Source organism: Salarias fasciatus, chromosome 19, assembly GCF_902148845.1.
Source record: "Salarias fasciatus chromosome 19, fSalaFa1.1, whole genome shotgun sequence".
Lineage (NCBI taxonomy): Eukaryota > Metazoa > Chordata > Actinopteri > Blenniiformes > Blenniidae > Salarias > Salarias fasciatus.
Window position 1 is genome coordinate 11,104,508 of NC_043763.1, and position 27,721 is coordinate 11,132,228.

The 27,721-nt window shown below is 43.6% G+C and overlaps 1 protein-coding gene and 1 long non-coding RNA gene across 2 annotated transcripts in view; one reads left to right on the top strand and one right to left on the bottom strand.

Moving 5' to 3' along the window:
- frmd6 (FERM domain containing 6) lies at positions 1-24,318 on the top strand. The gene is made up of 14 exons (XM_030116580.1): positions 1-149; positions 11,823-12,110; positions 12,925-13,015; positions 14,248-14,327; positions 15,772-15,848; positions 15,952-16,138; positions 18,596-18,751; positions 18,875-18,940; positions 19,641-19,709; positions 22,381-22,555; positions 22,679-22,987; positions 23,129-23,260; positions 23,388-23,479; positions 24,016-24,318. The coding sequence occupies exons 2-14, from the start codon at positions 12,012-12,014 to the stop codon at positions 24,316-24,318; spliced, it is 1,836 nt and encodes a 611-aa protein (XP_029972440.1). The 5' UTR covers positions 1-149; positions 11,823-12,011.
- The window catches only part of LOC115406502 (uncharacterized), a 23,609-nt gene continuing 7,637 nt past the window's right edge, over positions 11,750-27,721 (bottom strand). Inside the window, exon 3 of the long non-coding RNA XR_003933543.1 lies at positions 11,750-11,779. This is a non-coding gene — a long non-coding RNA (uncharacterized LOC115406502). The remainder of the gene's footprint in view (positions 11,780-27,721) is intronic.

Here is a 27,721-nt window from a genome sequence, read left to right on the forward strand (position 1 = left end):
TCCGTTTCCAAGGAAGAAGCCGAGCGACGTCTGCACTCTGAAACTTACTGAAGTCTTCTCAAACTGAGGATTTGCCATTTTTTTCACATTTGAACACCCTCGTATGGATTAATTTTGTTAAAGGAATAAGTTTTGTTTGCCGTTGAAAGGTAAGTTGCTCTTTTTGGTCTGCATTCCTCACCCTTCTTTATCCGATTTTATCACTTTAGCGCAGGAGGGTTTCTGTCGGTTACGACTTTTGCTAGACAATGTTTTTACACATATACAACGTTTATGTTTTGTTTATACGTAGGAGTTGACACGACTAATTTTGAATAGTTTAAATCCCTCTCAATTCGGACAAAGTGAAGACATCGAAGCTGCGTTGCTTCATCGGCAGTGATGCTGCCAGGAGGTTTTTCTGGGAATGCTGCCCCGGCGTTGTGTCATTTCATCGCTACAGGAAAAGGTGGAATGGCTCATTAGCATGTTTAAACCATGTAGTTATTCCTCAATTCCAGTCGACTTTCGTAGGATTGAAAATGTCGCATTTCGTTCAGTCAGTGTTTGTTCATTGTTATTAACCCATAAATGTAAAACAGGTCTGGATGTAGTCATAGTAATGTAATTGGCGCACTGATGCATGGAGATGCCAACGCTTTAATGATTCAAAATTAAGTGTTTCCTTTGCCAATATGTCCTGTTTTGTGCTGTGAAATCCCCCCTTTTGTTTTCTTTTTGTGAAGTTGTTGTCTTAGCAGTGAGGAATGCCAACAATTTCCCCTTTGTTTAATGATACACCAGGCAGCAGTCAAACAAGAAAGCTTTTAGGGATACTGTCGATTTCCTGCAGATATGTAGCTTATTAAAACCTTAAAACATTGTCTTGCTCCATTAAATTGTATGTGCATTGTCTGAAAATGAATCATCTTCATCCATGTCTGTTTTCTTCTTGAAAGTGGTGTCTTTAGGAGGCTTGATAGTTTGCTCAAGGGTACTTCAACAATGAGTATGCTTTGTTCACTTAAGTTGTTTTCTGCCTGGTTGTTTGAACTACTATTTTACTTAAATGCTCTTTTCCAAGTCATAATAATAATATGAATGTAAAAAAAATGCAGTCTTGTTAATTGCTCATAGAGCTTATCCAGTTGTAATACCTGAACCACAACAAAACATGCCAATCTAACATAACAGCCACACAGACAGACTCTGTCTGTATAATTCGATGTAGAATTGATTGGAGCACAAATGAATGCTTCAGCCTATCCTCATTGAGCAGGACTGTTTCTTAAATTAACCTGCAGTGACTTGTATTCACTGTTGTCTCAGCATGGTGGTCAGAGACAATGTCACTGCCCGGCCTGAAAATATGACCTTAGTTACCTGATAGAGTTTCCCAAGAGCTTGATTTGTAATATTCAGGCAGATAGAACAAATGGTGCTCTTGTAGCATTACAGCCTCATTCGTGATCATTAGACAGATAAGAGACGTTTTTCTGGTTTCTCAAATAGAGTTAGGTCACAGAAAGTGTGTTGATTGTATTGTCTGTTTACAGAAAAAAAACCGGACAAACTACCAATATACAGAAGTATTCATATTTAAAATTCACAGTATTTCCTGTGTGGACATGACAGAGGTCTCTGTATTTAACAGACTGTCCATTTATAAATAAAACCAAGACTTTTGGCTGACACAGTCAGGGTATCCCCTGTTAACACTTGAAACTCATCCAGGACATATGGCAGGTTAATCAGCTGCCTCGTGTGGCCCGACTACAAGCTTTCTGTGCAGGTCTCCGTTCCAGCTGTAGAGGGAAGCGGAAGAAAAACAATCCATGTTTTTGAGATTGTGACTGTCTTGGCACGGTGGTGCAACAGAGCATAGTGAATGGTGCAGGTGCCGTCTGCACAGGAAGAGTCCTGCTGGAAGAGGAAGCAAAAAGGAAACGCGTGAACAAAGAAGGTCGGCGTTGGAGAGTCGGTGAGTCATTCAGATGAGTGACTCTCCGTAGGAATGTGTTTCAGGATGGTCCATAATTGCACAAGGCATTCCCCCTCTCTAATTGACGAAACTTTCTGTGAGTAACGGATAGGTTCTGGCATATTGCTCTGGAATTTATGACCTTCCTATTACCTTCCTGTCATGCAGCCATTGATGACAATTTAGATCACTTCTCTGAATGGTCGAGCTGCTGTTTTTTGAATTTATCAGAAATTTCTTAAATATTAAACAGCATCAGAAGCATGACTGAATCCTTAGCCTCTGGGCTGACTTTATCTGTTGCTGATACTGCCGCATGCACCCGTAGACTGCTCTACAGTGCACAGAAAGAAAGCATCCGTGGCTCCATACATAGGTGACTGGAGATAAGTTATGTACATTTTACATAATCGTCGGTACATGCAAGACGAGACTTTCCTACTGTTTCAGACACTGGTGTGTAAAATGCTTTTGTTACCTTATACCCAATTCTACTTCTGGCCTTGTTACTTGAAGACAGAGTGAAAGCAGAACTGTATTTTGAATATGAGGGTAATTTGATTTGGGAATGAGCATGCCACCACTTGAAGAGAAAAAGATGAGATTGTTGTTATTTCCATAAAGTATGAGAAACTCTGTCTTGTTCCGTCTCATTGCATGTCATATTTGTCTGCAGTGCAATGCGGTCAAATTCTCATGGTGTCTTCGTGTAAGTTATACAGGCGCCCTGGGCTCTCCGCTACTATCAGGACACACAATCTCATCCATGTAGCCACTTTTATGGATTCAAGTCTCGTATCTCAGGAAAGTCAGGTTTCAGCCAACCTAGTTTTCAGACAGGTCACATATATTTTTCTGAATTAACCTTGTGTTTTGACTGGCTTCATGGACCTATGAGTCTTTAAAAATGCTCCAGTGCAGACTGCACACATCCTGACTTTCAGTAAAAACATCGGGCTTGTGTGCCTTTACAGCTAATGTGGGGATGTTGCATGACTCCCCATGTCCATGGTTCAAGCATGCAGAGGAGACAGAAGTGAAAAAAAAAAAAAAGAAAAAAGAAAAAAGGTCCGTTCTTCCTGCATTTGTCTTCCTTTGTCCCTTTTCCTTGGATTGTGTTTTTCCCTCGCCTTTCTTGGCCTCCTCGGTGAGATTTAACCTGCGAGCATCCCCCTGAGGATTTTATCAGCTTGTTTCATGTGCAGCTTTCGCTGTTTCCTGCAGGATGTTTTGTTGTATTTGAGAAGGATTTGCCGCAGGTAGATTCTTTTGCTGAGCCAGCGATACATGTTGAGTATCAATCATCAGACAGGTAGATTTAGAAATAAGTATTAGCAGTCTATTCATATTTTTGTTGCTGTCTATTCTGATTAGGATTTTATCCGAAATATAAGGCGCAGTCTTACTTTTTTCTTTCCATTTAGATAATATCAATAGCTTCATAACCGGAATTTCATAGAGGCTTTCTAGACTCCATAAAACGAGTTAAAAAAGTTTTCCCTGTTAAAAAAACAAGCTGTACACCTCATTTTGGTCTTATGACTCTCCTCAGGTGTGACAGTGTAAACAACAGGAGACAATCCCGCTCCGATTCCTGCTCTCAGGAAAGACACTCGATCACCTGCGCAAACGTTTTTCTTGAGTCAAAACGGAAGACCTTCACTTTAAACAAAACAACAGGCTTTGGTTGGGGTTAGTTATAATTGCAGTTCATGTTTTTTTAACCCTCTTCTTTAGGGCTGCTCATGCTATTTCGAGCATACGTAATGGCTGGGTTGATGTTCCTGTGGTGTGTTGCTCTGCGATTGCTAGTTTGGTGGGGTTACTCGTGCACAGTCCAGGCCTGAATGCTGGGCGGGGAGGGAAGGGAGCGACTGCTGACTCTGTTCTAACTTGTCTGGCAATGGCGGCAGTTTGAGATGTGAGTGTGTCTGTGTGTGTGTGTGTGTGTGTGTGTGTGTGTGTGTGTGTGTGTGTGTGTGTGTGTGTGTGTGTGTGTGTGTTCTTGTATTTCTATCCTTGTCGGGGCCAAATGTCCCCACAAGGATAGCAAAACGTGGAACGACGTGCCTTGTGGGGACCTTTTTCTGGTCCTAAGTAGGAGAAACAGTGTTTTCTTGACCATGTTGTTGTTACTGAAAAAAGTAAAAGTGCAAAAACATTTCTTTAGGGTTAGGCTTTGTTGTGGTGTGGGTTAGGGTTAGGGTAAGGGTCAGGGTTAGGGGCTAGACATGAATGGGAGTCAATGGATGGTCCCCACAAGGATAGAAATACAAGACTGTGTGTGTGTGTGTGTGTGTGTGTGTGTGTGTGTGTGTGTGTGTGTGTGTGTGTGTGTGTGTGTGTGTGTGTGTGCTCTCACTTCTTGCTTAGAGCCACATGGAATCCAGATGCTCTAAATGTTCAAGCCATTTTTCCATAAAGGTAGGTGAGCTGAATCTTTGTTGCTCGGGCTCACGGCACGTAAACATGGCAACTTTTGATGTGTGATCATTTCCATTTCGTTTTACATACAAACCAACAATATTCTCCACCAGCACAGTTTTGTGTGTAAAGTGTATGTCATTGTGTATAAAGGAAACAACACCACCACAAAGCCACATGATAAGTTGTACATACATGTACATATTGCTACTTTTGCTATCTTGTACCATCCTGTTGCGCAAACCACCAACAATGTAGTTTCTTCATTATTGCAATGCACTGTGTGTTCCTTTTCCAAATTGAACACATTTTGCATGAGGTGTGAGGGACTGGCAATCTGCTTTGGTAGTTATTTATCTTAGCCCATCGTCAACTGTGAATAACTCCAGCAGGACACGATTCTAAGGATGCTTTCACACCAGCGCTGTTCGAGCCAGAAAGCTTCCCTGAACTCTGATCTGGATCAAACAAGTGAACTCTGGTCCTCTTGAAACCCTGGGTCTCAGCTCCCTTGCGAGGGGACTTTCCAGCGGCTGTAGCGAGAGGCCATGATGTGGAACACAATGCATGGCTCACTGATAGATGGTCAGAAGACGAGATATCACCTTTGCTTGTTGCTAACCGCTAGCTGACTACTGAGAGCGGGACTTCTGCTTTTGGTCTGGACCAATCAATGAACCGGGTTTCTTCTTCATCAGGATTTGCTGCCTCTCTGGTCCGTGTTCGTGTCGGGCAACAGCTGTTGTAATTGTATGAGATTATCCAGGCGTTTGGTCCCGCTCTCAAAGGCATAGTGTGAAAACAAGCCAGGAAAGGATGGATGGATGGATGATAGATGGGTGGATGGATGGATGACTGGATGGAAGGCCCATCTCATCTTTAGCTACCTTCAGTCAAACTATTGATGTTATTATTTGTGTGATTGAAAATAAATGAAGTAAGAATGATGAAAATGTGGGTAAAGGAGACTTTGACTTTGGCAGCATTATTTCAGCCTCATTCTACTTCTTAAAACAGTTATTTGTGATGTGTTCTGGACAATTATTCTGTAGCTATACTGCAGAGGGAAACGTTTTCTGCATGCTGCACAATCCTGCATAAAAGTTGAATTTTGTAATTTTGAAGTTGTAGCAGCAAAATATAAAGAGACGTTCATGAAGACCAATTGACTTATTTGCCTGTCTTCCATTTTGCTAAAAGCATAGCAGAATCATAATATTGGGCAGAGTAAAATATCCTAAACCTAAAATTGACGTGTAATTCAACACGACATCTCTTTGAAACATTCACTTGTTCAACAAGTCTTTAAGTGGTCATGCCCAACAAATGACTCAGCCAGAGCAGTCTACTGTCTTTTGTGCGTGAAAGGTTGAAATTCAAAACCTGGATGATTCTCACAAATGGGGATTCACCTCTCCAGTGGATTTGAATAATGCGTGCTGGGTGCTGAAACAGGGTTTGCTGTGTGAGTAGTAGTTCAGCCTGAGGCCACCTACTATTCCTCGATTCCTCTCAGTGAATTATATAACAGTGCCATGCTGTGTACGGACATGACCTTCAGTACTTAATGAGCGTGGCTTGAGATCGGGAAGGACACCCGAGTATTTATTTCTCACATCATGGAATTCATTTAGGAAACATGAAGTCTGCACTTTGTGGGGGGAAAAAATGGAAATTGAGCTAAATCTGTTTGCAATGTTCATTATCGTCCCAGTCCCGGACTTGCTTTTCATCAAACCAATAATGAGTCGTTGAAATCTGGCTTTGGTTCTCGTGCATTTCATTTTTCTCTGAGCCAGAAGCCAAATTGTTTACACTCTCTGCAAGCAGAATTCAGCCAGTCAACGTACAAATATCTTTTATCTGTGCCGGGGATCATGGGAGTCCTTCATTGTGTGCTTTGTTTTCCCTTAGCTTGAGATTAGGCTTAAAGGCTAGAAATACCCGTATATGGCTTGGGGTATTTAAAGAAGAGCAGCTAAACATGCAACTGTTGAGATCAGCACGAGACCTTTTTTTTTCTTCCCAGCTACAGTACATTGACTGCACTAAGAAAAACATTTTAACCAAATATTATCAAATTCAAAGTTTACCAAGCAAAATACACAGGCGCATGAGTTCTGCACAAGACAACAGCTAATTCCCAATGTCACAACATGCACGTGAGAAGCCAGAATAGATAATCAGACCATCTGGAAGTGCTGGTTTGGATGCTCAAGTATATTTCCCATTTGTCTGCTTCTTCTGCTCTTTCATTTGTAGGAGAACGGCAAAGTCTTACCCTGAGACCGAAGGAGATCTTGTGACTGGAGTGATTTAGAAGTGCTCATCAGCTCAGCAACATTTCTCATTAGGTGAATAAGCTGACCTCTTGGCAGGGAGCTGTGGTGGGAAAATAAAAACTAGTTCCCTCTTGGATCCTGTTATTGGCACTATTTTTAGAATTTGTACCCTTAGAAAAAAAAAAAAAAAAAAAACTAGCTTTAAATATTTCAGTGAGGGCAGTTTGTGTCAGCAACTGCGGCCCTCTAAGCGAGCTTCAGATAAATAGTTGGTTTGTGTTTGTATTGCTTACACATAGGTAATTTAGTTTCATTTGAGTGTTTAGAGATTCTTGGCCTAAGTCCCAAGAAGCAAAAAAAAAAAAAAAAAAAAAAAAACTTTACATGACGATAACAGAAGTTTTTGAAAACAACTTTCCAGAGTGCAACGTTTTCAAAATATTCCAGTCTCTGTGAAAACTGTCCAGTACTGCATGTAGTATGCACTGCAGTCACTCAATAGTTTCTCTGTAAATGTGCAAGTAGATCCACAACAGTAACATACACCAGATACAGAGTGGGTTAGTAGGATGAAGATAGATAGTTGACAGGAGGCTGGATGTTTACATCGTACTGTTCTTTGTCTACATCAGTGGGTAGTTGTATAAATAAAATAGCTGCTTATTATTTTTGTACCTATCAACTAATCAGCAGTCTATACTAAAGATGTTCCTCACTAATTTTTAAATAATGTTTCTGTTTACTAAATAGAAAATATAGTATTCACTATTGGATTAATACAAAATTTAGCACAGTTAATTTCTGAATATTTTAAATATTGTCCCAGAAAAATATCATTGGTGTTAAGCCTATGTTAACACTATTACAACCTTGTCAGTATTTACATGCTGCTGAAAAAAAGCAGCCTTGTGGCTCCATACAGTACTCTGAAGGTTTTCATTGTATTCCATGGCAAGGTGTTGTCAGTCTGAACTTATCCCATTCATCCTGAAGTTTGCTTTCATCTAAGTTAAGTAGGAGCAGATCTTTAGGGGACATTGTCATCTGGAATTGCATCTTTTTCTCGTCCCAGATTTGATAAGTGTCGGTCGCGAATGCTGTATCCAAATGCTGTATTCGATCTGGTTGTGTATTCCTCTGTGGTGTTATAATAGGGCTGCTTTTTTTCCCTGACAAAGTCTACATATTTGTTGTGCTTGTTTTCATTTTGTAGATAAACATTCTTCCAAACATCAGTGGTTTAGTGAGAAAACAATCTCTTTGTTTCCCACAGCACTGATTAAAAGTATGTGTCTGCGTGTATAATTCTGTGGAGAGGCGGACTGATATCCCCCACCAGTTACGGGCCTTCGTGTGAAGGTTAAGCAGCACCTTGTCCATCCATGACAGTAACATTAAAATGTTAAGCTGACTGGTCGCCCTGTAACATATTTTAGAGAGCAGTCCTCTGGGGTTCACATGCCATATAGGAAGTGTCGAAAAACTTTTTTTTCCCTCTTCCACCACTGTTTGGCATCCGATCCGCATTAGAATGCTTGTGTGCTGCTGCAGGTTTTCAGATGCTGTCAGAGAGTTGCGGGTGCATGGAGATGGCGGTGTTGCTGCTCGTTGTTTGCATCAGGAATCAAAGGCCGCCATTGTTGGAATGAGAAGCAGATGTTAGTGAGGAATTTTCCTGACTGCAGCAGTTTTTTTTTTCTTTTTTTTTTCACGCCTAAGCTCCCTCCCTTTGGCTCTTTGCTATGTACATCCACCCTCTCCTTTCCTTTTTCTGTGCCTTTGACACGTGCTGTAACTGAAGCTGGAGTCAAACCAGCGCTGTGACAGCCTTCTTCTCCAAGTACAGCGGTTTTTTCTTGCTTCTGCCATCCTCTGCTCTTGGCAACTCCGCAACAGTTGGATACAGACACTTTCCTGATGTCAGTGAAGGAAAGAAAGAGGTGACCGAAGGCCTCTCTCTCTGTTTCCCAGTGTGAGTTTGGGTGTCATTCCTGACTCTGGCGTTTGCCACGTTGACAGAACCACTGTTTCCAGCCTGAAAGGCAGGAGGAAGCTCCGTTGGCCGCTCTTTGTGCGAGTGTTGCTTTAGATGGACTTTAGCGTTGCATCACACTCTGCACGGCAGTGAAAGGGGGATGGAAAGCAGCAGTAATGTCATTATCCAGCACTCTCCTACCTCATGCAGCATGGAAGAGAACCCACCCTTTCATTTCATGGTGGACATCTCGTCTGCAGTGACGTCTCATGCGAAGACCAGACATGACACAATCAGCCTCAAAACCTTTTTGCACTGACTACACACAGTTATGTCTGACTTACCCTTGTCTCCAGTGAGCACCCACTTTCACCATTCAACAGTTCCACAATTTAATAAAGGCGTAGTGCTTTGTGGAAATCAGGACTCATATTTCTGGTTGAAAATGTACTTTAATATGAGAACCTGCTGTTCCTCAGGGAGGCTTGCCAAACTGAAAAGTGTGACTAATTTAAGCACTTAATAGTTTTCATACCCCAATATAAGCACCCACTATAAGTTTATGTATATACTGTATAAGAAATAGTAAGTATTGATTGATTGATTTATTCCTTGCCAGCTGCTTGTGGATTTGCTTTACTGACTCGTCTGCTTTCTCTTTACTGCAACATTACTCCAAGATTTAAGGAGTTGTGAAAGTATGATGCATGACGAGGAGGAAACTTCACTGTTAAGGAGTGAATTAAATGTGTGTTAAACTGTTGATGTTGATAAATACAACCTCCAATCCGTTGGGATTTGAGAGAGAAACTACTGAAGCTTGAGAGCCACGATATAGAGACTGCAACACTTTTGCTTGGTTGTTTTGGACACTAATGCCATTGAAAGTTGTTTCACTAACAGCTTCTTCCACTGCAGACCTTCTGCCTGCTACAGCCGTTTCTCTGTGTGAGAAACTGAACAACAACACTGAGCGACAATTGTATTCTGTTAGTTTCCCTCCACTGCCCCATGAAGAATGTCAACGCATTTTCTATTCGAATGTATAATGAAATCCTAATTTTAGTATTTCTGGTAGTGGGTGAAATGTAAAGCTCACTTGTACTATGGATTACACTTACTGTAAGTCTTTAATATTCATGCGAAGTTAATATTTAAAATATATTTTTTTATGATGATGATTATTATCTTTCTTTGCTTCCACCGCTTAAAAACTACACTTCATAGGATGGAAAGCAAATTATTTCAGGCGGGCGGTACGTGTACCCTGGCTTACTCGCATTGCTCTTGCTCTTCATAGGAGAAATGAGTAATGTATGGAAGCGATCCAATTAGGTGGTCTCACTTCTAATCAGCCTTGCTGCCGTCACACAACTCAGCTTCTCTGTAGTGCAGCCTGACATACAGCCATGGCATGAGAGCAGCGGCATTCTCACTGCATGTGCGTTTATGTTCATGTTTACGTGTGATGCAGAGGTGATGTGTTGGGCCAAGGTCAGGGAGCCGCCCCAGTCATGGCTCATCAGCTCACTTTGCTGAGTAGCCGGTTGCCTTGCACATTCAATGGGCAACTTTAATGAGAACTGATGCTGTATGTCAACAGCATGTGTATTTATGGCCGCTTTGCCCACAGAGGTCCCTGTCTCTGCAGAAACAAAGCATGTTATATGTAGACTGCAGACATATTGAATGGGTACTTAGACCACGAAGCTCTATTTGACTTTGCAGTGGTGGTCTAATTCAGCCTTTGAGGATTTTGTATGGAGGTGTCAGTTCAGGCTGTAATTTAAGGATTGTTCCCACTGTAGCTTACTCTTTAAAAGCAGCAATTTACTGATTTTAATACAGGCTTATCTGCACATCCACTTTCACCTTCATGTCTTTTTTTTTTTTAATGAGGTGTAACTTAAGTCTGCATTGTTCTATCATTAAAACAGCGTAGGCAGGCTCCTGCTGCAGTAAAATGTTGTTAGTGGTTTGCAGATCAACAGCTGCAGGTGAAGAATTTCTGAGTTGCTTTCACTGTGAATCAACCATAAACTCTCCCACTAAACCCTTTCAAATGCTAATAGCTTTTCACTCTGTAATGCGATTCCTATTAGTATCCCTCCTACCTGTTTTCAGTGACAGTCTGACTTCAAGTTGAGTGACTTTCGACAGGAAGAAGTGATAATCTATACTGATTGTCCTGGAAGATTCCTTTGTGTGTTCTGAGACTTTTCACACCCTCTGTAGACCTCCCATGTCCTCAGGCTCAGTTCAAACAGTGAGCCACTTCCAGCCTGCATGACATCTGTTAAAGTTATAGCTGTGTCAACGCATCGTCTCTCTCATATGCTAAAGGTATTTGTTTGGCAAAAAACAGGAGAAGATGCTGAGGCCAAGCAGGTTCAAACTTAAAGATAAAGTCACAGCCCTTTATCAGCACATTGCACGTATAAAGAGGAGAGAAGTTAGCTTTTACTGCTGGCAGAACAATAAAATGGCTGGATGGTATTTTCTGATGCTCGTTTTTCCCATGTCAGCATCCGCTAAGCTCCCTTCAAAGACACTATAAGTTGTGGAGCAGATGAAGCTATGGCCTATATGTTTTCCAGAAGACAGTGAAAAATCCAAGTACGTCAAACAGCCTAAAGTGAGTCAACAGAACTGAATGTATCAGAAAGATAATACCACGAGGAAAATTTGGAGCCGTTTGGATTACAGAGCCAGCAGACATCCAAACCCCTTCTATACAGCTGTCTGAGTGACTTCCCCAGTGCTTTGAAGCCAAAGTTCTCTGCTGGACTTTTTGATGTCGAAGAAAGGCGACATGAATTTTGTTATAAAGTGATTTTGAAGATGATTCACCTGGTCAGTGTTTCCTTTGTTTGGCTATTACATTTCATCATATCCTCTCCAGACACTCATTCACATGTTTCTCTGAAGTCTATGACGTTCCTCAGAAAATGCATCAGGCTGCCCTCATTTTTTTGTCTTTTATTTCTTCCAGCCCATCAGAGTCCTTTTAAATATGAGGAATTGTTCTTTTTAAATGTTAATTCTGATCTTCAAACAGCGTCGTGATTTTCATGTCAAACACATCACCATTGCCTCCTCCACATCTTTACAGTTCAGACATTCGCCCGCAGCAGAATCCTCTAACTCCGCGTCCTTTGTTCTGTCTGATGTGTCTCCGCAGTGGCTGACTGCAGCCTGGATCCCCATGTCCTGTCCCTTGAGTGCCACTGGGCCCGCTGAGCCAGTCGGCGTATCCGCGCCTCGCTGCAGCTGAAGCAGGCGGACGGCGTCTGGGTGGAGGCGGGCCGCCGGTGGGCCCAGAGCCCCGATAGCAGGCGAAGAGGCCTGTCCTGTCCCGAGCCAGACAAAAATGAACAAACTGACCTTCCACAATAACAAAGCCATGCAGGACCGCCGCTGTGTCTGTGTCTTTCTGCCCAATGATGATACGCTCAATGTCATCGTCAATGTGAGTAGGCCTGCTTTCTCTTAGTTTTTATCTTTTCTGGAAATGTTTTACTGTTTGGGGATTGTTTATATTTGGCATTTAGTTTTTGGTGACACTTGTTAGATTTGTTCAAGAGAATTTAACTTAACTGAAATTAAACAGGAAAAATGATAAGAACCCCATAACCTTCCCTAATTTAATCATGAAGAATCTTTGCATTTCCAAATGTACAGGACATTTTTACATGTGCTAAGAAACAGATTTTATTACTTTAATACAAAATCCCTTACTTATTTTAGAAAGGAAAGGCCCATATGGCATCATACCATTATTAATGCCACAATTATTAAAGTAAGACAAACTTGCTTTTTTGCTCAGTTGCACTAAATTAGCTTGAATGTTGATTGAGTGGGTTTAGCCTTCAAAGTAAGTGTATTTTCAAAGTCACTGTATTAACACTGACTGACCATCTAAAATAGATTCGTACCTTGTTTATGTGTCATTTGCCAGGAGCATCTTGTGTAGCAGCAGTGATTACAGCATCCAGGACATCTGCTTCTTGTGCTTAAGAAAATTTCAATTCTCAAGCTTTACTTCTCTACTAGTTCAGTCATATTGACAAAAGCGTCATTCACTCTTATATCATGGTTCAAGAGCTGAACGAACCTTTAGATCATTCAAATCTCAAGATGGAAGTCAATACGCAATATGCGACATATAGAAACTGTGCTGCATGTTTTCATTATAAAACGGGTAGACATCAGCATTAGCATTTGGTATCAAGTGTGATTATTTGAAGAAACACTGAGGAAATGTCTTCCTTTCTCATCTTCAGGTGAAGACTCTGTGCCAGGAATTGTTGGTGCAGGTGTGTGACCTTCTCAGACTGAAGGACTGCCACTTGTTTGGACTCAGCGTTATCCAAAGTAAGACTTTAGAGCTGCGTGATTTTTCTGATTGTGTTCTCCACGCAGTTCATCCATCAACTTATTTATGTCGTCATTTGAAGCCAAATTAAAGCCAGACAGTTACTTCCTTTAGAACTGACTTGGCCGAAAACCAGGAATCAGCCCTAGATGTACCTTCTCTCGCTGATCCGTCGACCAGGAAACCAGAGCCCTCCTCGTCCTGACTGCTTTCCATTGTGTGCTAAACTAAAGTTGTTTTTGACAGTGACGAGGCTCAGTGAGGGTCATGCGTTTGCAGTGAGTCACTGCGTCTCTGCTGTAGAGGAGCAGACAGCGGGTGACAGTTGTAGGCAGCTGCAAAGGGAGAGTAAATTGCACGGGCGGTGTTTTCAGACAGCTGGCCTCCAGATGAGCCAATGGCGGCACAGCAGGTCAGTTGAGCAGGAGCCAATGGGTCTGATTGTGGGACATTCCTGAAGTGCTTGTCTGAACAGCGTGAAATCCCCAAGGCAAACAGAGGCCACCCATTCCCTATGGGTCACCCACTGTCCCCCCGACCACGACATCTACACCAGAACCAGGGTGGGATAATTGTCTTCTGCTTTGCTCAACAGCGTGTTATAGTGTTGTTCCTTTTTTTTTTCTTTATGTTCTCTGAAAAAGACAATAATGCAAAGAAAATGTAGAATAAATCCACCCTCTCACCATCTATACGTCTCACCTATTCATTTTTAAAATACAGCTTTAAGCGAACAACATGCTTTCTTTGATCAGCGTATTACGCTTCATTATAGTGATGCGCTGATGTTCAGTATGTTTGCATGAGTCAAATATGTAAACAGTCAGGATCCAGTCATCTGCCCAATGTTGAAATATGCAGTGATGTACTGTCAGCTGTCAGAGAGGCTCCGCTCTCGTGTTTCATGCGCTGCTTTTTGAACGGATTCTTATTGTATAGAACCCAGAGTTGTCAGATCAGCAGGCTGCAGCTCATGAAAGCCGCCACTTCAGTCGCAGATTAAGACACGGCGGCGCGAGGTGACGAAATGAGAAGGAGCTCCACAGGCTCAGACTACAAAAGGAAGTGCAGCAGCTGTCTGATGTGATTGCTCTGAGGCAGCCTTTGAACGGGGCCCATTCAGAGGGGATTTCTCGATGCACATAGACACATGAAGGCACCTATATATCCAGGTGTGCACACGCTGGTGCTGCAGAGGGAGTCTTGAGTTTAACCTGTGCCTCTCTTACAGATAATGAACACATCTATATGGAGCTGGATCAGAAACTGTCCAAGTACTGCCCCAAAGAATGGAAGAGAGAAGCCAGCAAGGTAAGAAATGATGTGCAGGATTGTGACTGAATCAAAAGCTGAGAGCCTGTCGTCAGTCCTTATGTAGATGTAGTTCATCTCAGTAGCTTCTATCTATTCCTGTAATGAAAGATGGACTTCTATGATGCTGAAATCAGGGGTCTGTGGAGGCCAGACCACACGCTGCAGGACATTTTGTTCTTCTTGTGGGTGGAGATAGCTTTTTATGACTGGCTGTGTGTCTGGGCTCATTGTTATGCTGCAGAGTTAAGTTACATCAGATGTCTCTCTGGTTGGGATTGTTGGATGGATAAAAACTTAAACATATTCTGCTGTGTGTCCCTGCAGAATCTAATATATTATGAACATTACTTCAGCATTTTAGAAATCTTTTTAGCACCTTTGTGCCAACTACAGACAGGCAGTAAAACACTGAAAACCTCATAACTCACACAGGAAGAAGACACTGTGTCTGGCTGTTATATGATTTCTCTCTGGAAAACAAGTTTTTTTTTTTTTTTTTAACATATTTGTTCATTTATTTTTTTTTTTTTATGATTATTTTTGTATATCACTGTGTTTTCAGCTGTGCTTGTTTTTCAAGGTGCTGTAGAGTTCAGTTGATTAAGTCAATAATACTTTTAAGAGGTTGTTGAACTAATTCAACATGATCCATTCATACTTAGTGAATTGAAATTTGGAAGCATTTTCTCATCTAACCCTCTAAAAATACAAGAAAATCTGTCCGGGATCAGTGCAACCCTGACTGAATTAGACACCAAATACTTCAAGTTTTGTTGGCGAAATACAACAAAATATGAAGACATGAGCACTAGGAAACATTAAATATGAAAAACAGGGTAGGTTATAGCTGAAATAGTCAACAGCTATAGTACAGCACAAAGTAAATGTTTGCTTTAATAAAAGGCAGCGCGAGCCTCCTATTCTCTTGGCGCTTCTTCCAAATATTTGCTGCGTAAAAACGAGCTTCAGCTTCTGCATGTTTTTGGTCTGATCCTGAAGAGACAGCCGGCTTGATCCAGACGACCTGGGAGGCTGCGTAGGTTCATAACACTTCCTCAGATAAGAAATGTATTTTCAGTTGTGTTTTTATAATTCCTCTCAGAGTGGCATGGGGCCAGTCTAAATGCGGTGCAACTGATTTTATATGATGTCCTCAATCTTCTTGGTTTTTGTGAAGAAAAGCCGGATTTGGCTTCTTTCGTAAAATAATGCTGATAAGTAGAATAAAACTATTAACCTGTTTGTCTCCAATGTTTGCAATAACCACTGATCAGTAGAAACTTTAAACTGAACCAGAAAAACCAATGTTTGCGTGGATCACGTGACGTTGTCTGAGTGACGAAGGTACTATGTTTTGTGACGTGCCTTCAGTGTTTTTCTCATTGCTGTCTGGAGGTAAACATTAAATTCCACCCGCTGAAGTAACGTGTATGTTTTGCAGGGCATTGACCAGTTCGGCCCTCCGATGATCATTCACTTCAGAGCTCAGTATTATGTTGAGAACGGGAGGCTGATAAGGTCAGTAAAGCCTTGACAGTCTGCACCAACCCTCCCCCCTCTCCTCAGTTTCGCTCCACCTGTCCTGAAAGCTGGTTAAATCTGCCCTCTGTCTGCCCTTCAGTGACCGGGCAGCCAGGTACTACTACTACTGGCACTTGAGGAAACAGGTGCTGCTCTCTCAGTGTATTCAAAGGGAAGAGGCCTACTTCCTCCTGGCAGCCTTCGCTCTGCAGGCCGACCTCGGCAACTTCAAACGCAACAAGCACTTTGGGAAGTACTTTGAACCCGAGGCCTACTTCCCTCCGTGGGTGAGTGCATCTAACACGTATCATATGTGGGCTAAATTGCTGCGTGCCAGACGCTTCAGACCAGAACTAATGATTGGAGGCGACACGATGTTATTTTTTGCATGTTCACACAGAACCTCTCTGAGGTTTTTGGATCTGTCTCTGCATACTTGATCATATCGGGCAATTAAGTTACAATATGTCTTTAATTACCCCAGAAGTGTTAATAATTGTCCTTTAAAGAAGTCTGTCTAATTTTGGCACATCTATTTTATACGCTTGGTGTGATTTTTTTTTTTTTTCCTTTTGTTTGTGGTATTCTTTGACCTTAGTGAACCTTCTTATAACTACGTCGCCTGGATTTATTTAGCTGTAATTCTTTCAAAGAAAGTGCAGTGAGGACTTTAGCAGTGACTCATATGCAGTCACAAAGTTCTGTTCCTCTGATTCCTGGTTATATTTAGATTTTTGTAGATATCAGAAAGCATTCCAAATTATATAATCAGTGACAGGTTAGGTATAAGGGTTAAACAAGAGAGTTGCTTTGTATATACAGTGTCATTTACCAAAACAAGGCCGGTCACAGCTCCTCTGATCTCAGTTTACCACACTTGAGGGTGTGTTGAGATTTGGCAGGTTTGGTTCGATTTAAAACAACCCTTGGTGCTGTCAGTGTGTCAGAGCGGCTCATTTGTAGTAGTATTTAAAAAAAAAAAAACGCTGCCGTCCCAACCCTGTTGTGCACCAAACACACTGCCTCCAAACAAACTCAGTTGTGGTTTGATTGAAGCACGAACACAGCGCAGACCAAAGACATCTGAGCCAATCGTACACAGATGTGACAGCCTGCCTCCTTGCAGCGGATCGTCATTGGTATGTGAACTTGAAAACATTCCATAGGCTGATCTGAGCTGTCAGCTGATGAAAATGTCATCATTGTAATCCCATGAGGACTTCAACCAAGCATTGTTAGGAAATCTAAGAAGCCTCTGTGACTTCGCTCTGTGTAAGCAGTCGGTTTAATGTCTGGTCACAGTATCGGTCCAGTGTTTCGAAAAGCGTCTTTGAACACACTGCAAACCAGAGAGATGTTTTTATTCTTTGGATGTCTGTTTTACTCCAGACCAGAAGTTGGAACACAACATTAGAACGAACATGAGGTTTAACACAGTGTCAGAGATGTGCTGGGCATGAGCAGCTGGATCGAGGCTCAGGAGTTCACCCAGGTCTGTTGGAGCACTGCTACTCAGTTTTCCAGCAACTTTCACAAAGACCAGGTCAAAACAATCAACCCACATTTTTAGATTCATGTTTACTTATTAACACAGCAAACACAGGCTGAATAACCTATAGAAACGAGGCATAGATTTACAGACTGTTTAGATATTGACGAGCCTCCACCATCCACTGTTACCTTCTTCATGAATACATGAACTGCAGCCAGGATCACATCTACCATCTTACTTTGCTTTGCTTTAGTGGGTAAAGTGGGATAGATGTTGGAGAATATCCTGTTGATTGATAGATTGCAGTTTAATGCGTATTTGGGATGTCAAACTGAGTTTTTTTTTTTTGTTTTTTGTTTTTTTTTGGTATTTCGTAGTAAACATCCAGATTTTTTAATTGCCATCTGGTACATGGAAGCTTAATGATGGCGTTAACAATGAGTAATACAATAAACACATTAATGTATCAGACTGGTAAAGCCTTCTGTGGCAAGCCTGTCTGCTGTAGCAGTGAGTCACTATGAGTCTTCCTGTACACAACACCACTGACTTACAGCTCAAGACGGGCAAAAATAAACCGCTGCATCACTGAATGAGGAGCTAAAAGTCCAGTGAAGGTTGTTTGAAAGTGCGTTTCAGGTTGTCAGGTGGCGTTCGGTGTCCTGGCCTGCTGTGTGTACAGCATGTGGGTCTGGAGCCACCTTCCATTAATCATCCCGGCCAAACACTTAGCGACAGATCCACATCAGAGCGTGCAGGATAATGAGAACTGGGACACCAAGTTTATTTTTGTCCCTGGAAGTGGCACACACACTTTTTAATCAAGAGAAATGCTCCGTCTAGCGTTGCTATTCTGGCAACACCACTCCCCACCACCGCCTCTACTATCAAAACTCTGACTGTGACTGCCACACCCCTCTGATTGCCCTCCACTTCCTGAGATTAGCATGTAGCCTCCTTATCGCTACTCCAAAACAGCGGTGGCAGGAAGTCATCTGAAGATGGACAGCGTGCGTGGCTCCACAGTAAATCTCCCGCACATTTAGGTCGAGAAATCTTCAGAAGCCGCTCTCAGAGCTGTGCGGGTGTGTTTTCCGAGTGCAGCCTCTCCAGGTGGACATCCTCCTGCCCTGCGGCGGGCAACTTCATCGCCATCACTGACGACCTGTACTGCCAGTCTGCTGTAATAAGTGTGTACAACTTTAGCTTGACGACTCTCCCTTTCGCTCTCTCTCTCTCTCCTCCTGCTCAGGTGATAGCAAAGCGAGGCCGCGAATACATCCTGAGGCATATACCAAACATGCACAAGGATCAGTTCGCCCTCACCGCCTCAGAGGCTCACCTCAAGTACATCAAGGAGTGCGCACAGCTGGATGACGTTACAGTCCACTACTACAGACTCTACAAGGTGGGAAATAGGAATATTTGCTGAAAAATACTGAAAATGGATTCAGGCTTTAGTGAAGATTTTAGTTAAACTGTAGTTAATGCCTTGACAGCTCATTTGATGTTTGATGGTCTCTTCTAACAGGACAAGAAGGAAGTTGAAGCCTCTCTTACTTTGGGCCTGACATTACGCGGTATCCAGATATTTCAGGTACAGTTTCTTTGGCAACAACAAAATTACGTATTTGCTTCTTTTGCTACTTGCTGGCAATTTGGCCTAAAATAGCACTTTACTGTGTTTCTTCGATAGTCTTCTTTACAATAACATACAGGGAGTGAAACAAAATATGTTTCTCACTTGTTTGTATCAAATGATTTCTCATAACTTTCTGTAACATCTCATCGTGAGTCAAGAATTATTTATTCATTGTATATAAAGAAATGAAAGGCAAAATCTGATTTCACCGATGAGACAACTGGTTGATTAGGATTATCACAATATTCTGAATATATGATCAATATATGAATATATATAACTGTACAAATTAGATAATAATCATGACTGTAGTGTGCCTAGAAATTGACTCAGTAAGTCAGTAACTAAGAATAATGGCATTATCACAGTATTAGACATGATATTATTTGAAACCTGCTTAGATTGTATTATTTCACTGACTACTCATATATGTTTCTAAAACCCTCTTGGCTATTTATGAAAAGTCCTGATTCACCTTCCCAGTGTCTGTCTGGCACATCTCTCACTTGTTTTCAAGTTACAAAGTCAGACACTTGGAGCTGAAAGAAAGCCTTTTTCTTGCCTTTGCAGTGCATTTCAGCCGGAGCTGTCACTGCTTTTGTTGAATTTTTAATGAGCTGAAAAGAACCCTCATATTTCTCCCTCTGTGCTGCAGAACGTGGGCTCCGTGAGGCAGCTGCTGTACGACTTCCCCTGGACCAACGTGGGAAAACTGGTATTTGTGGTGAGTCAGTCTCAGTGTCAGGCCATGTGGCCCAGAGAAATATAATATTTCATAGCTGTAGCCTTAGTATGTTGTTGTTGTTTTAAGCCGGTTCCAGTGATGACGAACCCCGAGTGCTGCTTCGCCGCTTCTGGGGATGTTTGTGAAAGTCTTACCTCTGCTCAGGGTCGTGGAAATTTTTACGCAAGGCTTCTTTCCTCTGCACGGCTGTTTTATCTTAGCCCTGCAAGTCCTCTGGAACTAATCAGGGATTTAGAAAGACTTTTCTTACACACACACTCACACATACACACAGGCACACACACACACACACACCTTTAAATACTGTATATTTCCCAGCAATCAGTAGAAGGATTTTCTTTTTCTCAACGCCTATACCTCTCGATTCATGGCTTTTATCAATTATCCCTGGTGTTCCCGTGCTGTTTCAAAGGAATCCTGTCGGATCTCCGCTCCTCCGCTCTGACTCAGCTTGTCGTTAAGCTGAGCGCAGCAGTCGCTTAATTTACTTCCACGGGGGTTTCTGTTATCGCAGGACGGCAGAGAAGCTCGCCGTACTGTATATCTGTTTCGGCCTGGCAGCGTCATGTTCACTGTCGGCCTGTCATTAATCACAGCAGGGGGGAGGTCACCGTTACACAAACACTTCACCTGTGACTCTAAATTTGGCTGCTTGTTTGTGTTTCGCAGCTCTGTGAAGAAACTTGTTTTGGTGGTGCAGAAAGTTAAAGATCTCCCTCTAAGAGCAGGTTTGGCCTCTGGTCTAATTTGGGCGCTGACCGTCAGTTCGCTGTAAACACATCCTGTTTTCCCACCCCCCGCTCTTGATTTTTGTCTCCGCTCTGCGCCGTCCGCAGCGTCGTGAGAGCGGACCAGCCGTGGCGCGGCTGCGGTCGCGACTGTGGACGTGAAGGGCCTCCGGTGGCCCCGTCCCACCCTTCTCCTGAATAACAGGCTTTCTCCTCGGCCCCGCCCGCGACTCACGTCATCCAGCGAGAGTGAAGCGAGCGGGGGGGACGGCGCGTGGGTCAATAAACGCCAGATGTTGTGATGGTTTCTGGGGGATTTTTGAGTCAGATCTTTGGCCCGGGGAACGACTTTAGCTCATCTCTAGGATCAAGGGTTGTTGGTGCTCAGTGCTGGAAAAGAATCTTCTTCAGTGTTTCTGAAGCGTGTGGTTACGTTCGTGCTTTTGTCAAGACTCAGAGAGTTGCCTCTGGGAGGTTGAAATGCAGTCATCGCCCTCAGGTCCTGCGGTGTTGGATCTCTGTCCAGCTTCTGGCTCGGCTCGCCACATTCGGGGTTGGTGCTGGTCGGGACGGTTGCGTAACCGTCCCTCGATGATTCGGGAAGTCTTCGATGTGTGTGTGTGGTCTGCTGGGGAGGTCCTTCTGCTGCAGAGGGAGAAAGTTGAGCCTCAACTTAAAGTGGACTGTTTCTGCTATGTCCAGACAGTGTGTGTGAAAACCTTCCGACAGCCTGACACCTGTTTGCGTCTCACTGTTTGTAATCAGTCTTCAGCTGGTGGCTTTTCTGCCTTCATCTATTCTGGTTTTGTCATTTTCCCTCTCTCCTGTCACTTCACGTCAGGCCCGTGGTAAAAGTTTAAGGCCGTAAAAAGAGAGAAGAATGTTTTTAATAAAAACAGGCCCTGGGAGAGTCTTTCATTTACAGCATGATGAATAGAGGGAGAGCTTATTGCTTCTTGGCTCTCTGAACTTATCTAAAAAATGTAAATGGGTTTAATGTAAAAATGACACAAGACCTGTGACAAAGGAGCAAAACACTGACAGTTTGTTAATAAGATGAGACGTTTTCTTCATTATAGTTTAATGCAGCAGCGTCCTGGTTGAACTCAGGTCATCCACGTCTGTCTGCTGGTCAGTGCTGCTTCACTCTCTCTGTGGCGGCCTGTTGGAGCTCCAGAGCAGCAGTTTGAGGTTAAAGAATAATATTCACTGTGATGAAGGCAGAAGGATTTCTCCAGCTGTTTCCCACCCAGAGTTTTCCAGGGATTTAAACAGGAAATTTTGCTGTCTCAAGGATACCTCTGCTCCAGAAAGAAAGGGGAAAAAAAAAGCTTTTATTGGGAAGCGACCGCCAAAGAATCGTCAGATGGGCTTTATAAATTTCCCCATGATAGAAAGCCCACCTCTTGGTAAGGTTGAATTGAGCTTGTACTCCCTTGTGGTGATGTAAATTCCGTGAAGCTCAGTTCTGTAGTCAAAAATGTGCAGCTCTTAGCATATTCCCGGGGTTTTTCAACCCACCCGCCGCCTCCAAAAGCCCAAACCCGTGCAGAAATGTTTATAGGTCTGTATTCAGAACAACCTCGCTGACACCGAAGACAGCTGCTGTTGGGTCGAAGCTTTGCCAAAAGGCGCAGGAGAAAGCATGAACCCACCATTTTAGTTTTTTTCCGTGAATCCAGCCAACATGTCCTCTCTCTGGAAGACCAACAAAACCCCTCTGCTTCAGTGGAATGAGGAGCGCATCCGTGAAGTCAGCGTTGCTTTGTGTTGCTCCCTGGCTCATGTTCACCTTTAGCTCTTCCTGGGCTTCATTGTGATGTTAAATCTGCGTTCCCATTTCATGATCTCCTGTTAATAACTGCTGTAGATGATCAGAGACTCCTGTATTCAACGTTCCTGCGCCGTCTTTCGTTTCTCAGGGGAAGAAGTTTGAAATCCTTCCTGACGGCCTGCCCTCAGCTCGCAAACTCATCTACTACACCGGCTGTCCCATGCGCTCCCGCCACCTCCTGCAGCTGCTCAGCAACAGCCACCGGCTCTACATGAACCTGCAGCCCGTTCTCAAACAAGTCCGTCGGCTCGAGGAAAACGAAGGTATTTTCCACAACTGCGCGCTTGATGCATTGACATCAATAAACGGTACATTATGAGGGTTTTCCATCTGTTTTGTTTAAATGGATTTGAGTCATTTTGAACTGAGTTTCCGTCTGACTCCAGAGAAGAAGCAGTACCGCGAGTCGTACATCAGCGACGCTCTGGAACTGGACATGGATCATCTGGACAAGCGGTCCCGAGCCAGCGGCAGCAGCGCCGGCAGCGTCTCCCACCACAAGCGCCTGTCCCGCCACTCCACCACCAGCCACGGCAGCTCCCACACCTCCGGCATCGAGACGGACAGCTTCAGGGCCCCGGGTCAGGCCCCGCACCGGCCCCTGCGGACCTGCAGCTCCTCCACCACCAGCCACGGGAGCTCGCACACCTCCGGCATCGAGAGCAGCGGCAAGGAGCGCATCCTGGACGACGACGGTGAGAACCCATGACGATTTCATAGTTAATGTCGTCAGTATCAGGATTTACGGGACTAATAGTTCGAGGGTATCAGTGCTTCAAATAAGTTGAGGTGGCCCCATCCAGATGTTGAGTTGATCCAGTGGTGTGTCCATGCAGAGATCGAGATGCTGGTCGACGACCCCAAAGACTACGAGGAGCTTCACGAGATGGCTCTGGATCAGGAGCTGTGCATCCACATCACTGAGGACATGCTGACCATGTCGCCCGATCAGACCAACGGATACTCAGGTACGCTCCCTCGCTGCCTCGCTGCCTCGCTGCGTGAATCCCCAGGATGCAACAGTTTGTAAGTGGCAGGAACAGAAAGCCGAGGACATTTTCCAGTTACTAAAATAATGTGTCGTACTCCTTCCAGGACTGATAGTGAAAGACGTCAGCTCCTCCACGTCCAGCTCCTCCGAGACAGTCGTCAAGATGAGAGGACAGAGCATCGAGTCTCTGCCGCAGGTGAGATGAGCTCATAAACCAACAAAATCCCACCAAAAAATGATCAGACTTCAACAGTTAAGTAGTTCACCTGAAAAGCTGTTTCGTTTTATCACAGTTTTCTTACGCTTGTTTGGATTTTATTTTTTTTGAGAAAACACTGGCTTTATTTAAAGGTTAACTTTTTTCATGATTATATTTTCTAGCGTTTTGTAGCTCAATCCTGGGTTTTAAAGAAACAAGTGTGAAAGACATTAAAGCACTTGGAGTCAGAGAAGCTCTGATTATATTATATTTGTGTCATGACCTAAAAACACAAACCCACTGAAGTGTGTTTGGAAGCTCCTGGTGTGATCTGTGGCTGTTATGAAGGATGTTTAACATTTACTGCCTTTGTAATCCTAAAGTAAACACATGACAGAACACGCGTCCTGCTCTGGAGTCAGTATCAGTCAGTTTTGCTCCACCTCGTGCTCCGATGATGATCAGGCGTTTAAAGCTCTCTTGACTTTCACTTCTGGCTCTGATTTGTTTGCTTTCTGCGTTTCCGCTCGCAGACGTCGGCCTGCAGGAAGCCCCAGTCCTCCACCGACCGCCACAGCCAGTCGCTGGACGACATCCGGCTCTACCAGAAGGACTGCCTGCAGTGGGCGGAGCTCTGCCAGGACACCGCCCACAGCTACACGTTCGGCTGCGCCCAGGAGCTGAGCGACGGCGGCGGCGGCGGCGGCGGCTACCAGGGCCTGGCCGAGCAGCGCGCCGGCATGCTGGGCGAGCAGCACCCCTTCCCCATCAAGAGAGCCAACAAGTACTTCTCCCTGGACCTGACCAGCGACGAGGTCCCCGAGTTCGTGGTGTGACGGAGGCGGGGAGCAGACGGCGACCGCAGGGCGACCCCCCCCCCCCACCGCCGCTCCGCGTCAGGCGGGGAGACGTTCCAGGCCTCAGGGAAGCAGCGGAGACAGGAGGACGGCAGAGGTGGTTTCTATTCTCAGCAGCGAACTGGAGAGAAGCGGGCCGTCCCTCCACGCTCCACTTCAGATGTACAGAACTCAATAAACGAACAAAGATGGAGGGCTGACTGAAATTAGGACGCAAGGAAGAAACTGGGTGCAGAAAGACTTTAAACTCAAAGCCCAGCTGGGGAGACTAAAGGGATTCCTCACTTTTTTTTAGATACAGTTTTAGTGAACCCCTCCAGGCTGCTTCCATCGTCTACCTTTCGTTTGGCTGCATTTCAAAGAAGTCAGAACTCATCAGAACCTTTCTGTGGAGGACACAGAAGACGGATTCACTCCGAGCTACAAACCAAAGACCAGAGACAGAGAGAGAGAGAGAGAGAGAGAGAGAGAGAGAGACGGGAACAAAGTGAAGCAACATCTGTGTCTGTGTCCGCGCTCCTCCTGCAGAACTTCTCACCCTGGAGGGGAAGCCGGACCCACAATCCTCTGCGAGTGTCTCGTCGCCTTCTGCACCAGCTCCCCTTACCTGGACAGGAGGTGCAGTGCGCCCCTCCCCCTCCCCCTCCCCCTCCAGTCTGGGCTCCTAATCCCGCTCCCACCCAAGCCGTCGTGCCTTCGTCACTCTATGCAGGTGTCAAAGTCTCGCCTCGACAATCACACACCCTCACCTTATTCTACTCCAAGCCATCAGAATTCGGCGCTCCGCCGCGCAGCTCGTCGTCCAGCGTTCCGATATCACAAAGATCGAGGTTTCGCACTGTTTCCAGACGAGGATTCAGCTCCTGCGTGTTCCGACTCGCAGCAGGTTTGCGGCCGCAGAAGTTCCCCTGTAATCTCCGCTCAAAATGGAGCCCGGATGGCGGTGAGCCAAAACAAACAGCACGTGTCGATGCACACGTGCACGTCTTCCTCTTACTCCCCTGCTCCTCTTTCACCTGTTATTTTAAACTGGAATTGTTTTTTTTTTTATTATTTTAATCTCTCCTTCCGTGAGATCTGTGTGTTTTTGTACTCTGTGCTCCGCGTGCGAATCGATGTCATTTCAGTATTACGAGCAAATGTAGGGGACGGCGTTACCAACGCAGGGCTCCGAACAAGAAAGACTGGTTTTAATCTCCCGGCGAAGCTTGGAGCGCCGAGGCCTTCTGGAGATGACAGGATGTGTTACGAGCTGTTACGGATCAATCACGTTAAAACCCACTGCAGGTGGAGTGAGTGAGAGCAGGACGAAGTGTCACAGTCAGTGCTTTAACTCTCCGTTCCTCTCGCTCACAGCAGCAATGCCTTTTTTTTAAACTCCCACTGAGATCAATTTTAAACTTACTTTTCATCATTTTTTTTAATTGAAATCACAAAACAATTTTTCTTAAAGTCATTTTAACAGTAATACAAGGCTCAAAAACAACTTTTAAAGACTCAAATTTAAATTGAACTGCTGGACTATTAGTTCCTTTATGTCTCAATCGGTGCCAAAAAAATGTATCGTTCTTTTAATTATTGTCCCCCTTTCCTTTTTCCTGTGAAACAAATATCAGAGGACTCGGGGTGCACTCCAAAGCATTTCCTGTTTCTGCAGCCAATAGAAACACTACAGGAGGGTAAAACATTAATAGTTAAACTAAGCATGGAAAAGATTTTACCAGAAGTATTCAGCATCATCAAGAGCTGGAAGAACATCCTTTTGGTCAAAACCTGACTGCAGCTATTAGTTTAGGAGGGTTTGATATTCAGCATCTCGTCAGCACCAGCTTCAGGGATCGACTGGAACTTCAGTGGCGCTGGCTCCTCAATATGTCAGCGTCATCTGAGACACGCTCAACAACCAGAAAAATCTACTGACGGCAAATGAAATATCCCCCACACATCGTTTCACTGGAGTCAGAGAAAGAAAATGAGCTGAGAGCTTTTGATTTCTCATGGGGAAATCAAGTTTTTACTGATTATGTTGCAGCAACAAGTTTTGAGCTTCAGTTATAAGTTAAAAGTGTTTTTTTTCTTCTTACATTAACCAGTTAAAGACATCAAATTAATACTCGTATCATAATCAGTGCAGTGGTCACATCACAGGAAGAAGCGATATCAAGGGAGGATGAGAGGAACTTTTTGCCATTTCATACAGAAATAAAGTCCTAAATGTTATTTTACCCCAGTTATCCGTGAATGATCTGCCTCGTGTCGCCCGTCTCATCGGGTGAAGAAGCCGGCGTCACGGTGCTCGTCCAGCAGATTCCCTGGAATTCCTCCCACTTCACTTTGAGTTAAGCCAAAGGACATTTCAGTTTTCTCCAAACAGAAACCAGGCGGCTTTGCTGCCTGTTTGCTTGTTTCTATCAGTCTATAGAAAGTCCTCACAGGTCAGCTTTAAGTTTCTGTGAAAATACATGGATTTCATAGCGCTGAGTTGAAAAAAAAACCTTTTTTTTCCTTTGTTTTTTTCTTTCACTGTTTTAAACTTATGTGACATGAATTGAACCTGTCTGAAGTCATATTTTAATGGACAGCTGTTTCTTATATTAAAGCAGTATGTGTAAAGGTACATAGCCATACAGTCATAACCCATGTCTTCCTTTTGTTTGTTTTTTTTTTTTTGCTCCAATATATGGTCCTACTTACACTTTGTAAGAGTCTGTATGTCTGTGTCCATCATCCTTTCTGTGAAAGGATCTCCCTGCAGGAAGAAAAAGTAACTTTTGTCACCCTATTGTTTTAAAAAAAAAAAGAAAGATTTGTTATAATGAAGTCTGGTCCGTGCCTTTTTGGTACTAATGCCCTCAAAATTCAATAAATAGGTACATTTATCTATCAGAGTGCTGCTTGTGTCTACTTATTTTAACCGTACAGTGAAGTTACTCTCTCTCTATTCAACTTTTATACTCCTCCACCCTCCCTGAAAGCTTCTTCTTTCACCTCAAAATAGTGAAAATAAAGTTATTTCCCAGTTTTATAACTGTCTGTGTTTCCATCTAAAACCCAGGTTTTGGATACGATTCAATAAATGTTTTAAAATGAATAATAAAACTGCATCAGAGAACAAACCCAGTTCACCACAGGGTCTACAGGATGACCTTAATTAAAGATAATAACAAAAAAGTATTAATAATAATAAAAAAAACATCTTGGTAAAAGAACTGCTGTTCTTTGTTTGTCCTTGATTCGGGTTGCAGTTATTGTTAAATTAATGGACATTACTTCGTTAAAAAAAATCCCAAGGTTCTGGATCCTGCTGACTTGGAAAACAGATAAAAACAACTGAACACAGAAATTATCTGCAGAAATGATCTTTGCAGGCTTTTTTTCAGAA